Source organism: Aspergillus mulundensis (genome assembly GCF_003369625.1).
Source record: "Aspergillus mulundensis strain DSM 5745 chromosome Unknown scaffold_4, whole genome shotgun sequence".
Lineage (NCBI taxonomy): Eukaryota > Fungi > Ascomycota > Eurotiomycetes > Eurotiales > Aspergillaceae > Aspergillus > Aspergillus mulundensis.
This window is the reverse complement of record NW_020797892.1, coordinates 662121-677306: the sequence shown is the minus strand read 5'-3', so window position 1 is coordinate 677306 and position 15186 is coordinate 662121. Positions and strand designations below refer to the sequence as shown.

The window sequence follows — 15186 nt, the reverse complement described above, 5'->3', positions numbered from 1 at the left end:
GGCTTATTGCCTTGTATATTTAATGTCTGGATAGGAACATCTTCTTTTCTGTTCCCCAACATAGGACACTACTCCGCAACATGGGACATTACTTTACTCCCAGGGCTGCCCGCTTTTGCTGCTGTTTGAAAACCGAATACAGTATTTGCCTGAAGCCATATTTTATTCCTTTCTATATTATGTTCCTGTCTGTTGTGCGCCAGGAATACTGCTTGCAGATTCATTTCCAGGCCTTGAACACCACTGACTATCAATATTCGGTTCTCGGTCACATCTGTACGATAAATAAGCTGATATTATCTGCTACATGCTTAGCACTACAGTACAGCTCCCTTAGACAGTTTATCTGGTGGCAAATGCAATGTGTTACTGCTGGTTGTCCGTAATCTGGTCTGGTGGTGGTGGGCAGAAATTCACTCAACCACCATAACACATAACACAACCCATCATTCACTGCCCTCCCATCATTCACTGCCCTCCCGTCATTCACTGCCCTCTTCACTGCTTCCTCACCACACACTTTCGAGTCTCCACCCCTTGCAATATTTAACCTCGTCCCTCTCCCCTCGAAATTCCTCCCCACAGCTCTTTCAAATCCCATTTCATCGAGTCAACACTTCGCTACCAAAGCATCCTCAACCCATCAAAACATCATCCAAACCTTTTATTCCTCTACTTCATAACCCTTTCTTTACATCCTCTGATCTGACACGGAAGGCCATTCGAAATGGCTACCGTGGACGAGCAGCTCTTTCTCTTCGGAGAAGTGCTCGAGCCCGAGCCTTTGACCGGATTCATTGCCGTCCTCGAGTACGCAGACCTCATGCTGACTGGATCTCTTGCCTTTGCCCTCATCGTCATCTCCACTATTATTGCTGCCTACTGGGAGGACCTTGCCTCAGCGGTCTTCAAGGGAGCAAAGCAGCTCATCTGGGCCATTGGCGTCTTGGTTACAGGAATGGCCTGGCTCTCGAAGCACCTCCTCAACATCCACTCCTTCGCAGAGCTTAACAATATGCTCTGTGAAGCTATGGCGCTGACTACCATGCACTTCCTTCAGAGCCAACCAGGTCGTTTGGTGTCTTCTGTCTCTCACTGGTACTTTCCGTGGAACCGTCCTGAACTGGCCATCATTCGCGTTGGCTGTACGTTCATCGGCTATGTTGGATTGGACGCTCTGATAATTCCCTCATTGGCCATACGTCTTGTCATGATGCGGAATGAGCTACTCGACAGAATCTCGGAATGCAAGGCATATCACAACAAGTTGACGGACATCCATCACACCGAAGCCATTGTTGTGGGCGTCACTTTGTTTTCCATCTTCTTCCTTGCCTTCTATCTGTACGAGACTCTACCATACCTCCTGAATTTCTATAAGCTATCTATAGCCATAACGGAAGTGCAACCCCACGAGGCCCCGGCCAAACTACCCGACCCAGCAACTACCGTCTCCGAGAACGAACCAGATTCTGAACTGCAAGCAACAATCAAGAACTACCAAGGCCTACTTGCAAAAGAACGCGATGCAACAGCCGTAGCCGAAAAGCGCGTCAAGGCGAACTGGGACAGATACACGAAGACACGGTTTCGCGAATTGAAACGGGAGGACGATATATCTCATCTGAACGCGGAAAACCAAAAACTCCGCAAAGCTTGTTCAGACAAAGATCTTCAGATACAAGAGTTCCGGGAAGTCAAGATTCGCGTCGTCCAACTTGAAGAAGAGCAACTCCGCAACAGCCTCCAGGCGGCAAACAATAATGTCACAATCGGAACTGTCCAGGATGATCCGAAAGAGATCTGGGTTCAACAGGCTCTTGAAGAGAAGATCGCAAAGCTCGAAGAAGAACTGAATACGAAGGGAAAGATGGAGAAAGACCTTAAGCAGCGTCTTTCTCGTTGCGAGGACGACCTTTCTCAACGTGTAGACCAACTTACAGAACGCGAAAAACTGCTTTTGAAACGTGAATCTGAGCATAGAGAGCAATTGAATAAGCGGTCCCTGAGGGAATCAGCCCTTCATGAGCAGCTCAATGGATTGGAGAACAAGGGGAATGACCTCAAGCAGCAAATTTCACAAATCGAAGCCCAACATAAGCAGGAACTGGACAAGCAGCATCAGCTGAACAAACTCCTCCAGAAGGAGAAGAAGACCGCAGAGAATGAACTCAAGAAGCAACTTTCGGAATTGAATCAGCAGGTGCAATTAGGGAGAGACCTCCGTGAACAGCTTACTGAATGGGAGCGGAAGAATGAGCAATGGCTTGAAGATCAGGCCGCTCTGCAACAGGAACGTCAGCAACATGACGAATTGAAGAAGCAGACTCGGCAATTGCACGAAGAGCTGCAACAGAAATGTCATCATCTTAGTGCATTGGGGAAGCAGTCTCAACAATGGGATCAGAAGCGTATCGGTATGCAAGAGGAGCTCAACGGCATCCGAGACCGGGCTCAAGAAGAGCTCAATCGTGTCCAAGGCCAACTGCAAGACGTCCAAAGCCAACTACAATGTGCAAACACAGAAGGCCGCCGTTTGGAGGAAGAGCATACTCGTCATGAAGCACAAATCCAGGAAGCCACCAGGGTAATGACCGAGGCAAACCACGAGATCAAAACCCTCGGTGAGCAAATTATGCGCCTGCAAGGAGAAGTCTTTGCTACCAGGGATGAGCTCAAAGAAAAGGAGAAGGAGGTCGAGCAACAGCTCCACAAAATTCAAGGCTTGGAGTTGGAGCTCGAGATGGCTCGAGGCGCGTCGGACAAAGCAGGCCAGGTTCAACTATTCCAACCCAACATTCTGATGCAACCTACGGCCACGATGCCTTTTGACGAAAACCGTCCGCTGCTCGCTCAAGTGCAACCAACCGGTATCGATCTAGACCTCCAAGGAAAACTAGAGAGCAAAAATGCGGAAAATACCTTACTCCAACAGAAAGTCGAAGCTACTGAGCTCCAGTTGGGTCGTGTGCGAAAACAGCTGGCAGACTCCGAGCGAGCAAAGTCCATGGCAATAAGCAACTTGGGTCAACAGGATAGACGCTTTCGTGAGTTACAACAAGCCCAGAAAGACGCCCAGAACCGACAAGATTTGGCACTGCCGCACGACGACCAGAAGATTCACCAGAAGAAGAACCCGGGAAATGGATCCCTCGGCACACAGCTCGCAGACTGTCAAATCACCATAACAAACCAACAGTATGAAATCAACTCCCTCCGAAACAAACTCAACGAAGCTACGAGCCAGCCCGGAGCTGTTGACGCGCACGAGACGGGCGTGGTTCAGCAGTACAAGGAACAAGCGGAGAAATTAGAACGAGCTCTAAAGGTGGAACAGGTCCAGTCTGCGTCAAGAGTCCAGAATCTTTTCAAGGAGAACCAAGATCTTAAGAATCAATTGGCGGCTATGAAAAAGCCTGTTGCGGCACCCCCTCGTCGTGAATTCAACAAGACCGACCCGTTCCATAAAAAGTAGGGCTTGGAAGATCGATCTATCCATGTCCGCAACCACATCAATATCGGAGCGAGGACTGAAAACGCAAAAACGCAAAAAACGCAAAAAACGCAAAAAAAAAGTTAAAAGGAAAAAGGAAGGAAAAAAAAAGGGTTGTCGAATTTTTCCATGGGACTGGTATGGACGACAAATTTCGGGTTTCTCTTTTCAATGCGACTATTGGTTTATGAATTTACAGACAGGAAGGCCAACGAGGATTTCCAATCATGTACCGGTTGATTTATGCCTATGGATGTGTCTTGGGGCTTTGTGATGATGTTGGCGTGTCTTCGTCTTTCTACTTGCACCCTGTACCATCTAGCATCAAGTTCCAGGCAGGTGTTTAGGATATCCTTGTTTGGATGTAACAACTAGGTTAATCCACGAACTTCCTTTTCTACAAAGACTGAAGCGAAGTAAAGAGTAAGGGTATCCGTAGGCACTCTTCAGAAGATGCTTCCTCAGCCATCGTGGACTCTCTGGGCCATGTTCGCAGCTCAAGGATCCCCAGCTCAATGGTCCCCAGCATCGCCCAATTCTCGCACTGGCAGTCCTCCAATGCTAATCCACAAGTCGCCTTGCCAGAGCAGAATTTCTCCGCATGGACACAATGAGCCGACAGTAGGCAGGTCTGGACTCTTGCCCTAGGGTTGGAGATATGAGGTGCTCATCGACGGAAACCAACTACGCAGGGGATTGGAGACGTTTTCTGTTTGCTCTTGAAGAAGCCATGCAGCTAGCCTATGTTAAATTGATAAAAGATCTTTGTCATGACTGCTATGTATGTTGGGGCTCGCCATGCATAAATGCTATTATATATTTGTCCGGACGTAGACCGTCACAAGCCAACCGCAGCGGAGAACAAGCATCATCCAGGGAGAAGATAACAAGTCTACGGCCACTTCCATGGCCTAGTCACTTATTTCTCCAGTATATCCTGGTTTTGATAAAGAAGCCGTGGTGGAAAAAGTCCCCGCACACATAACCCTACCCAAGTGCCATCATGCCCCGCACCCAATTAACATCCAGATACGCAATCAATTAAGCAAAGGAAAAGGACGGACCGTATATAGATTATTCGAGGCTATCTGCGGAGACAAATATATACCCGAGGAGGTGAAGCGAGAGTACAGCGTCCCAGAGGTTCTTCCTACCTGATAACGGTGCGAGCGCCTTCCACTCCAAGCTGTGGCACCCGCCCACTACTCGGCTGTTATAGAAGCGCAACTCATCTACCTGCTCCAACTTACGATCTCGAAAATTATTCTTAGTCCTCAATCTCGGACGCATTATTCTTATATCCTAGGTGCTCGTCATCCTTAATCCCTACCTAGATCTCAGCGGCACTTTTCTCTGTTCCTCAAACCCCGACTTTACCTAAGAACATAATAGAATGACGACAGAGAAGGTGCGCCTGGATGCCACTCCGGGCAACAGGAACTTTACCAATGCTGCCGTTGTCATTATCGGCGCTGGGATATCGGGTACGGTGGCTTGGATACATTGTCGTAACCTTTCGGCTAATGGCGACAGGAATGTGCATGGCGATTGATCTCATCAAGCGCAACAAATGCCATAATTTTGTGATCTTGGAGAAAAGCAGCGGTGTCGGCGGGACCTGGCATGATAATAAGTACCCGGGATGTTGCTGTGACGGTAAGCTGTATCCACTTCCTCCCTGAGACGTACGACTAACTGTCGCTGTTAGTGACCAGCATTTTGTATAGCTATTCGTTCGAGCAGTCCACCAAATGGACGCGGCAGTTTCCAGGCCAAGAAGAGCTGCTGGTAGGCATAGAGCGGTTATGTCGTAGATGAGAGAAAGCTGACAGGGTCACAGACGTATCTTACCAATGTTGCTGAGAAGTATGAGTTATATAAATATATTCGCTTCAACTCCGAGGTCAAAGCGGCGCGATGGAGCGACGAAGATAAGAAATGGAAAGTCAGCGTCAAGGTCTCTGGGGATAAAGACGATCAATTCACACGCTCCTATACACTGAGCACGGATTTCCTCATATCTGCTGTTGGGCAGTTGAACTTTCCCCGAGAACCAAACATTCCCGGGTTGAAGGAGTTCCGTGGGAAGATGATGCATTCAGCGCGATGGGACTGGACATATAACTTTGAGAACAAGCGTATTGCGATAATCGGAAACGGTGAGTTTCTTGAGAAAGAGAAGTTCGGTGTTCAAGTTTCTTATGATTTTCAGGTGCAACTGCTGCGCAGATTGTCCCGGAGGTGGCCAAAGTCGCTTCGCACCTTACCGTATACCAGCGTACTCCTAACTGGGTGATACCGCGATTCGACAGCGCTATATCACCTCTTGAACAAGCTATGCTGACATACTTTCCCCCACTGCGTATTCGCAAGCGCTCCCTCACTATGGACTTCCGCGAGGACTTTCATGAGGTTGTCAGAGATCCGCAATCAAAAGCAGCAGAGCTGATTCGCGGCATGACCGAACAGGCCTTGCGGACACAACTGACAAATAAGCCCGAGCTCTGGGATAAGCTCACCCCAAAATATGCCCCTGGGTGTAAGCGACTGATCTTGACAGACGATTACTACCCAGCGCTTGGTCGAGAAAATGTGGATCTGGAGACCCGACGTATTTTGCGCGTCACGGGAGCCGGAATTGTAGTGGAAGGCGGCGTCCAGCAGGAGTATGATCTAATTATCCTTGCAACTGGGTTCAAGACCGTGGAATTTATGTGCCCAATTGAGGTCCACGGCGCCAAGGGTCGACCACTGTCGGATATCTGGAAGGACGGTGCCTCTGCCTACCACGGAGTTACGGTAGAGGATCTCCCAAACTTTGGGATGTTTTATGGACCGAATACAAACCTTGGTAAGGACGACACTATTCCGATGTCTCCAACTGCTGACAGAAGGTAGGACATAGCTCCATTATTCTTATGATCGAGGCGCAATCGCGATATCTCAACGCCTTAGCCGCCAGAGTCCTCAAAGCTCGCACACAAGGCAAGACACTAGTCATAAAACCAAACGTCGGTGCGCTGCAAAAGTATAATATGGAGCTCCAAGAGGCGTTGGCAAGGAGTAGCTTTGCAGATGCGAACTGCAGCTCGTGGTACAAGACGGAAGACGGCAAGATCACCAACAACTGGTCCGGGACCGTGGTCGACTATCAGCGTAACCTCTCCCAGCTGCGATGGGTTGATTATGTCGTTGAAGGCTCAGCGAAGGATACTGTTAAGCCGGGAGAAGTGACGAATCTCGGCAGGGTCCACGAGGAAACGTACATTAACAACCGCTCGTTGGCGTTGACGGCAGCGAGCATGCTGGCGGTTGCCGGTGGTGTCTTTCTCCGATGGTCGAATGTGTTGCGAACTCGGTGATCGCTGAAGACAGAATGCCAGAAATGTGGTGACTTTACAGGTTGATGTCGAGTGTTGATTTCAACGGCGGTGCAGTGGGGCTGGCAGGGCTGAGTGACCAGCATTAGGTAAATCTTGGCCGGGTGCACAATGTATATAACAGCTTTTCCTTATGATAGCAATATATTAATTCATGAATAAACAGCTGCCTAATCTCCCGTAGCTCAGTAAGATTAATAGCTTGCGGCCGATGCAACGCTCTATTCAAAATAGCTGACTGGCCTAGCGGCGCCCGCCAATGGAGATTGTGACAGGCGATAAGAGCGAGTGCTAGTCCCTGGTTAGCCATTTAATTTAGAGCAGCTTAAACATCGGCACTTTGGGGTTGGTTTCAGAGAATCCCCTCGGTCGCCCTTCTCCTGTCGTTGGCACTTCCAGCACTCCATCTGCTTCTCAATCTCAACCGCTCGTTCAATCTTTCCCAGTCCTCAATAATAACAATCTTTGAAACCTGCATCACTCGTCGCTCGTTGACCAAATCAATTGACCCGCAGCTCCACCATTCCCCTCGTGTTTCAGAACCCCCCAGCGGTTGTCTCCCCACCTGGGATCGTCTGTGTTTGCCGAATTTCTACGCGCCAACCTCCTCCCCCTGCCTTGGCGAAGCGCTCTCTGCAGTCTGCATTCCACTGCATCAGCCGTCGCATCTCGACTACTCGAGCGTCATCGTCTGTGAGACCAGCTGGGCGGCCTTCCGGCATGGCGCGCATCTAAATTTTGACTGGGTTCTCCTCGCGCCCTGAAACATTAGCACCAGCGCTTAGCTGGTGAAGATGTGCCATTGAGATCTCAACCACAATTCTTCAGGCTTCAGTTGCTTGTCATTCCTTTTTTAGATTATCTCAGCTGCAAGTCACTAAAGAGAGCCCCGTTGAGCTCTTCTCACTCTTCACTCTACCTGTGTTGTGACCGCGACTTCTCCGGCTGGACCGACGAAGTCAATTGATCCCCTCCCCTCGTTTCGCATCGCTTGCTATACGCTCTTTACTGGTGCCTGGCAGGACCAGCCTTTGATACGCAATGCCTTGCTGCGGCGATCGAGAAAAAAATGCCCCAGTGGCATTGGAGGAACAATGGGATTATATGGTACGCTCGGGCATTTTCTATCTGCAGTGATGGTCAACTGACTTGCGCCTCTTTTAGAATCTTGACGACTTCAAGTCGGAGTCTTGTCTATCGCCGTTCTCTTACTTCTTTCTATTCGTCTTTCTGCTAGTATCGTTTGCTGTTTATGCGGTCGACACCTTCACTGCTGTAACCCTTCTAGCCTTCTCCCGCTGGGCAGGACAGATTGAGCCCGCTATTCCCTTCAAATATTCGCGATGGATCTTCGCCGTCTGCATTCTCGTCTCCTTTGCACTGTTGGCCTGGAGATGGCTTCATGCTATCCGCGCGATACGTTCTGGGAGCGTTGCGCAATGTTACTTGAACTCCCTTGCTGCGCGAGTCCAGAGTATTCGCATTGGACATCATGGTCGCGGCTGGAGGAGATTTTTGGTTTTTGGAGAGCTCACAAAAAATAGAAAGGGAGCTGAATACGTCGCTCTTTTTACGTACTTTTCCTTTGAGAGTGAGATTCGCGATTGCACTTCTGGTTATGGCAGCCAATGCTAACAGTATCCAGGCTGGATGAATACAGTGCTTGCGGACGGGCCGCGTCAGGTTGTCAACGCAATCACACTCTATTCGGTGATGAGGATGGACCTGATTCCTGGAGGAAAAAATACCGTCGAGGAAGACAAGGCTGGAATCTTACAGTTCTTCGACAACGTCAAAATTCTTGCCGAAGAGAACAATCTTCGAGCCCTCGTCTTAGCTGGTATGCTGTTTACAGTCGTCATTTGGGTCCTGTCTATCATCAAGCTGCTCATCGCGATCGTTCTCTATCTGCTTTTCCTCTTTCACCACATTCCCACCGAAGACGGGACACTGAAGGCTTATTGCCGCCGAAAGATCAATACCCGACTCAAGCGCATTGTTCGGACCAAAGTCAACAAGGCATTGGCAAAGGGCGTTGCGTTGCAAGAACGCTCTCCGACGAATCCAAATCTTGGCCCTGGTCGGAAGCCAACGTTACCGGTGCTCGGTGAGGAAGATATTGGCTCTGTGCGGAAACCCACGTTACCGGTATTCGGGCAAGAGGACAAGACGCCCATGGTCTCAACTCTTTCACGCACTACTACGCAGACAACTATGTCTACTATCCCCCCATATTCGTCCCGTCCAGGAACGGCCACACCGCAACAGCGTGAGCCTACGCTTCCCAACGTAGCCACTTTCCCTGAGAAACCGAATCTCAGTCGCACCGTGACGCAATCATCAGCCTATTCTGATCCTGATCCTGCCCCGCTTTCTGCAGTCTCTGCGGTGTCGGCATACAGTCCACTGGATCGTCAAGCGTCTCCGGCTCCTCCAGTCCCGCCTCTTCCTGATAACGCCTCTATCGCCACCGAGCGATTTCAGACCCCTGTTTCTCGTTCTAACTTCACTCCTGCGCCTTATAGTAATCGTGCACCGCCTGGTCGCGCAAACCCACGGGAAGGGCAGGATCCGTATAGGCCTGAGGGGTACGGTACTCCGCCTTCCGCCGGTTCATTCTGTCCCTATGGCGCTCCTACTGATCCCTACTCGCGCACTATAACACCGACCTCCGCTGTCAGCGCTGGTGACAGTTCAATGCGAGCATACACTCCTTCCAACGCCTACAACTCCCGCCCTTTCCCGCAATCTGTCCACCCGCCGCGATCTTATACTCCGGGAACCCAAACCATCAATCGAGCTCCGCCGGCATACTCAAATGACGAACAGCCTCCTAGAAACTTTACCCCCATGAGCTCGCGGGGTCCTCCCAGAACACAGGGTGGATATACGCCTTTCAATGCTTCGGCAAGATCCGAAGCAGATTATGAATACGCAAGCGAGTACGGCTCGGCTCCCGGCCAGGTTTATGCTTCGCCATCATACAACCCCCAACCATCTCGTCACCCAAACTATTACTAGCTTTCCCGACCATATCGGCTACTTCATGTCTTAACGAAACATTAGGAAGAGCGGGTCATGTCTTCTGTGATTTTACGAATGAACCAGTGTCTGGAACGCTTTCAATATACCCCTGTTGAATGATTGGAAGTTTTGGCTGCATTGGTTGTCAATTCGAGCAGAGCCGGACTTCTGCGTTTTCTGTGAATACCTTCTAGAATACTTTGTACAATATCATAGATTTATTGATACAATGGAACTTTGTTATCCAGATTTATAGGTTATTATATGCGATACAAGCTTCCTGACCCTCTGCTACTGCTAATATTCTACAGGGATGCACTTCAAGAAACGCCCTCTAGATATCCATCAGGTTACCCGATAGGCTGGCAGGCCCCGACTCCGACAGTTTCCAAGCTCTTAGTGCGTCCTTTACGCCATCCTTGTCATCGGCGGAGTCTATGACCGAACTCACGAGATTACGCATTGTTTCCACCTTTGCCTCGAAGTCTTCAAGATGTACCCAGCCGTCAAGGGGGACTCCAAGGGCGCCGAAGAGATCCCTACGATCTTCCCAGCTCTTCCCGTCGGCAACATGAGACGCAAGCTCATCGGAGTCGAATGTCACAGGACAAGAGGACTGTGGCTGGGCAGTTAATTCCATCCATTCGCGCCAGGTTCGAAGCATCATCTCTCGAAACAAAAACAATCCATCGTCATCCCACGTGTACCCTGAAAAATCGATGAGCTGCTGTCGCGTTGAAGCTTGAGGAAACGACAGAGCAGAAAAGACGTCGCTGTCAACTTCGCGAAATTTGGAAATATAGAGTCTCTGTAGTTGTGTAAGCTGGTATCTCCGTAGATTGTCTTCTTTTTCTTCTGGCGTGAGGCTTGTGGCTGGGGGAAGGTCGAAAAGCAAGGGCCCATGAATTTTCAGGAATTTCGGTATTCTGCATGCGTGAAAAAGGGGAAGACTTGAGCAGCCTTGCCAATCAATGATGCTGACAATCTGATTTTCCTTTACGAATATATTCCCGAAGTGTAGATCAGAGTGCCAAAGTACAGACCGATTCAGACCCGGATGTGACGGGATCAAATGAGGCACAACTTTCAGATACTTGTCGAGGAGTTTGATGTGACAACCGGGAGACTCTTGGCTGTCTGACTGTCTCAAGGGGTCTGCTGGATGACGAGGATTTGCAAATCGGGTGATCCATTCTTTCTCTCGCCTGGCGATATCAATTGCATACGCCCCGGATGACGACCCTGATTTTGCCCAGTCTCTCAATAGTTGGATCCCTGAATTATGGCTATGAGGTTGACTTACAAGGGCCCCTAAACGCGCTCATGAATCTCCTCTCCTCTTCCCAGAATCGTATATCACAGCTGGGGCCGACCCAAAACCGATCAGCTATTCCAGGGACATCAATGCCACCCTCAATATCCTCCCTATAGAACAAGCTTCCATAGTGACCGAAGTCGACAGCGGCTATTTTGGCTTGAATGTTCGCCAACTGGGACACAATGTCCACCTTATCCGATATATCCATAGTGGGCCAACTTTTGCTCAACTCATTGCCGGCAGCTTTTTCCATGATGATATATTCGACTCCCACAGGCTGGTCTTTCTTGCTGCTCCACGCAAAGACTCGCGGGACAGGTATACCTAGCTCGTTACGAAGAAAGTCAAGCGTGGCAACTTCGCTGGCTGTAACGAATTTCTGAGGGATGTAAGGATTGGGGATTTTCGCAATGGCCTGGAGGTCATTATCCATTGTCAAAAGAAAGGTTTTGTTGTATGAGCCTTCGGGTAATTTTGTTATTTTGACGCAGAGGCCCGCATTAACAGACCTGGCCGCTGTTTGCATGAGTTCCTCGACATTGAAGGGCTGGTACCGTTTACGAAGCTGGGCTGCCTCGTTCCATAGCCAGCGTCCAGAGGTATAAGAAAAGAGAGCGTCGCTACTATGTTGATCTAAGTGGAGTAACCCTTGAAAAACCAAGCTCGTAAAAACTCAACCAATTTCATCTTGACGAACTTACCGGGATGGGGAGGTTTGGTAGTTCTCGAAGAGGAAGTGGAAAGGAGCATGCGATGATATCGAGGTAGTGTCGCCCTTGAAACCCTTCTTAGAGTTTTCAGCGGCGCCATGAAAGCGGCTCGAATAGCTTTGATGATATATTGTTGAGTACGTGGTGATTGCTTCAATAATCACCCTGCAAGTGATGGATTGCTGAGACTTTGGGCGCCCATGTTGCTCAAATTCAAGTTACCCCCCTTAGCTAGGTGGTGGTACCTAGTTACCCCCAGCCACACCGTTGCTCGGCACTAGCCATAGGTAAATAGGTACATGTTGACCGCTAATAACTAGCCAATAGCGTTGCTTATAATAAACCTCTAAATTATTTATGTATAGCAAGTAGTAAGTTATAAAAAAACCTTAACTATCACGTGCTATACTAGTTTTAATTAAAATAGGCGTGTTTTAGGCACTGGCCCTCCGGGTGTTTAATATATTTTTTAACTAAGTAATATATAGCTATATTATAAAGTTATATATATATTTTAAATAAAAAATATTACTAAAAATAAAAATAATAAAACTTTTATACTTTTAATTTACTAATTAAAGGGCTTTTTTAAGGCTTGTTATATTTTAAAAAATAGTAAACTTAGTTACTTTTAATAATTTAATTATTTTATTTATAGGGTTTTTTTTTTAGCATGTGGTAAAACTTTATAAAATATTACCTATAAATATTTTATATAAAAAAGTATTTATTAACTAACTAGTATATAATAACTAAAATTTTTTAACTAGTAGTATTAGTAATAGTGCTAGTATTATTAAAGTATACTATAATTAACTTATTATTTTATACTTTAAGTGCTTTAGCAAGTTTTTTTATAAATAAGGCTATTTTAATAGCCCTGTTAAATACTAAAAATTTTATTATAATAAATAAAAACGTTATAATTACTTATTTTTTTAAACTTTATATAATAAAAAACTTATATAAATATATAATAAAGCCCTTAATAAACTTTTTATTAAAATAATTTTAATAAAACATGTTAAAATAAATAATTATCCCTTTTATATAAATCTTAGTAAGTACTAAATTACTTTAATTAATTATAATATAGTAAACCATGTGCTTGGTAGTTACTATATTATTAATAATTAAAAATTTTTATTAATATTATAAAAATTAAACTAGGTATATAAGGTTAATATAGGTCTTTTTAAGCTAGCTAAAAAATTTAATTAATTAAGTAAAGGCGTGAGTGCTAAAGGCATTAAAAATTAAAGGTATTGTAAGACCGACAAGTCTCGAAGATCTCTACTAACAATAAAGATATTAACAAAGGAATCTAACTAATAAGAATAGAGTATTTTAAACCCCGCTGGATAATACTAAAAAAGTTGCTTAAAAATTTTAAAAAAAACTAGCTTTAAGGCCACCTTTATAAACCTTTAAGCTACGCTTAAGCTATTTCTAATTAAAAAGTAAATATAGGTTTAAATACTTTACACACGGGTTTTTACTCTAGCTTATACTTAGGGCCTACCCTAGCCTTGCTTAATTAATAATTAAAACCTTAAATATTAATAACCTAGTTAAGTTATATAGCCTAATATAATAGTAAGGTATATTAAGCCTTAGTAGCCTAAGACTAAAGCTTAGGTTATTTAAGGTATTAACTTTAGACTAATAATAAATTAGCTTTAGTAATATTAAATAAAAAAATATTAGCCCTAATAATTTTTTTTTTTTTTAATTAAAGGGTTGTCCGCGACCCGCCACTAAACTAAAAAAAAATAATAATAAAATACTACTATTATTATTAATATTAACACTAAATATAGCTTTATTATTACTATTTTTAACTTTATTAAAGTATTATTTAACATATTAAATTTAGTATCTTATTTTTATTATTTATAGCGCTTTAAATAAAATATAATATTTATTTATAATTAAAAGGGAAAAGGTGGCGCTTTAATAATACCTAGTATAAAAATATAAATTATAACATAATTTATAGTTTTATAAACTTTTAAACTTATTAAACTTTTTACTAAATAAAAAGTTGCCTTTTTTTTATTATAACTAAAAAAAAAGCCCTTTTAGGCGCTGCCCTAGCTTTCTAGTAAGTAAAAAAAAAGCGCCTAGCTATAACTATAATAATTTAAAATATTCTTATTTTTACCCTTTATACTCCCACTATGGTATAGTTATAAAACCCCTTTAATATAATATTTTTACTAACTTTAAAAGCCCTTGGCATCCCTAATCTCCTTTTTATATTAGTTTTTTATTAATTTTAAAAACTTTAATTTTAATTAGTTTTTGGGTGGTAATAACTAGTATAACTTGCGTTTAATAAGCACCTTTAAAATATATAGTAAGGTTATAAGTAATAATTTAGTAAGTTTTTTTTACTTTAATAATTATTAATTAGTGGCGCTTTGCTAGCGCTTTATTAAATATACTAACTTTTAATTTTATAATAACTATCTTATTATTTAACTATAGCCCCCGCGCCTTTTAACTTACTTTTTCTTGCTTTACCTGGTACTATACTAGCCTTTACTTTTACTAATACTTTTATTATAGGTTTTATACTACTACCTTCTTAGGCTTTTTTTTCTCTAGCTTCTAGCCTTTTTTTTTTATAAGTATACCTTATTTTTAACCAGCCTGCTGGTAAAATAGCTCTAGTATAAATATTAACTAATAAAAAATAAATTTACTTATAGTATATAAAGTATGTTTAGGCATGTAAAAATAATAAGTTAATTAATAATTTTAATAACTATATTTATTTAGCCCCCGGGCGTAATTACTTTTATTATATTTATAATAAGGGCACATGCCTTTCCCTGCTATTTTATATAAAAAAAAATATTACTTTTTTATAATAAATAAACCCTGGTAACTATAATAAATACCTTTATTACTAAAACATATTTACTTACTAGGTTAAACTAATAATAAAGGCCTATAAAAAAAAAATAAGCCCCAAGGTCCGTGTAATAAAAATTTTGGCTTTAGCTATTTAAAAGCTTGTTTAGTTCTTTTAACTTACTGCTAAACAGCCCCTGGCCTATTTTAATAATAACTAGGACAGTTACTAGTTTATAAATATTTTTTTATTAAAAAATAAGCTTGTCACGCCTTTTTCTCCAAAAAATACTAAATATAAAAAAAAAATGCTTAAAAAGGCCCCTGCTCCTGCTTTTAATACTAAATAATAGTTTTTTATTATAGCCTTACCGCGTAGTTAGTTATTATTTTTTTTTTTTT

At 44.2% G+C, this 15186-nt stretch overlaps 4 protein-coding genes across 4 annotated transcripts; 3 read left to right on the top strand and 1 right to left on the bottom strand.

The window, feature by feature from the left end:
• Window positions 1–727: 727 nt before the first annotated feature.
• Window positions 728–3475, top strand: DSM5745_04760 (uncharacterized protein; the record flags this gene model as incomplete). Its single annotated transcript, XM_026746776.1, has 1 exon — window positions 728–3475. The coding sequence occupies one exon, from the start codon at window positions 728–730 to the stop codon at window positions 3473–3475; it is 2748 nt and encodes a 915-aa protein (XP_026604256.1).
• A 1769-nt stretch (window positions 3476–5244) lies between these two features.
• Window positions 5245–6855, top strand: DSM5745_04759 (flavin-containing monooxygenase; the record flags this gene model as incomplete). The annotated part of the gene is made up of 4 exons (XM_026746775.1): window positions 5245–5281; window positions 5404–5652; window positions 5706–6344; window positions 6392–6855. 4 exons carry the CDS (start codon window positions 5245–5247, stop codon window positions 6853–6855), a joined length of 1389 nt encoding a protein of 462 aa, XP_026604255.1.
• Window positions 6856–7977: 1122 nt separating this feature from the next.
• Window positions 7978–9894, top strand: DSM5745_04758 (uncharacterized protein; the record flags this gene model as incomplete). The annotated part of the gene is made up of 3 exons (XM_026746774.1): window positions 7978–7980; window positions 8038–8464; window positions 8519–9894. 3 exons carry the CDS (start codon window positions 7978–7980, stop codon window positions 9892–9894), a joined length of 1806 nt encoding a protein of 601 aa, XP_026604254.1.
• Window positions 9895–10231: 337 nt separating this feature from the next.
• On the bottom strand, window positions 10232–11648 carry DSM5745_04757 (phosphotransferase enzyme family protein; the record flags this gene model as incomplete). The annotated part of the gene is made up of 2 exons (XM_026746773.1): window positions 10232–11139; window positions 11201–11648. The coding sequence occupies 2 exons, from the start codon at window positions 11646–11648 to the stop codon at window positions 10232–10234; spliced, it is 1356 nt and encodes a 451-aa protein (XP_026604253.1).
• Window positions 11649–15186: the final 3538 nt, after the last annotated feature.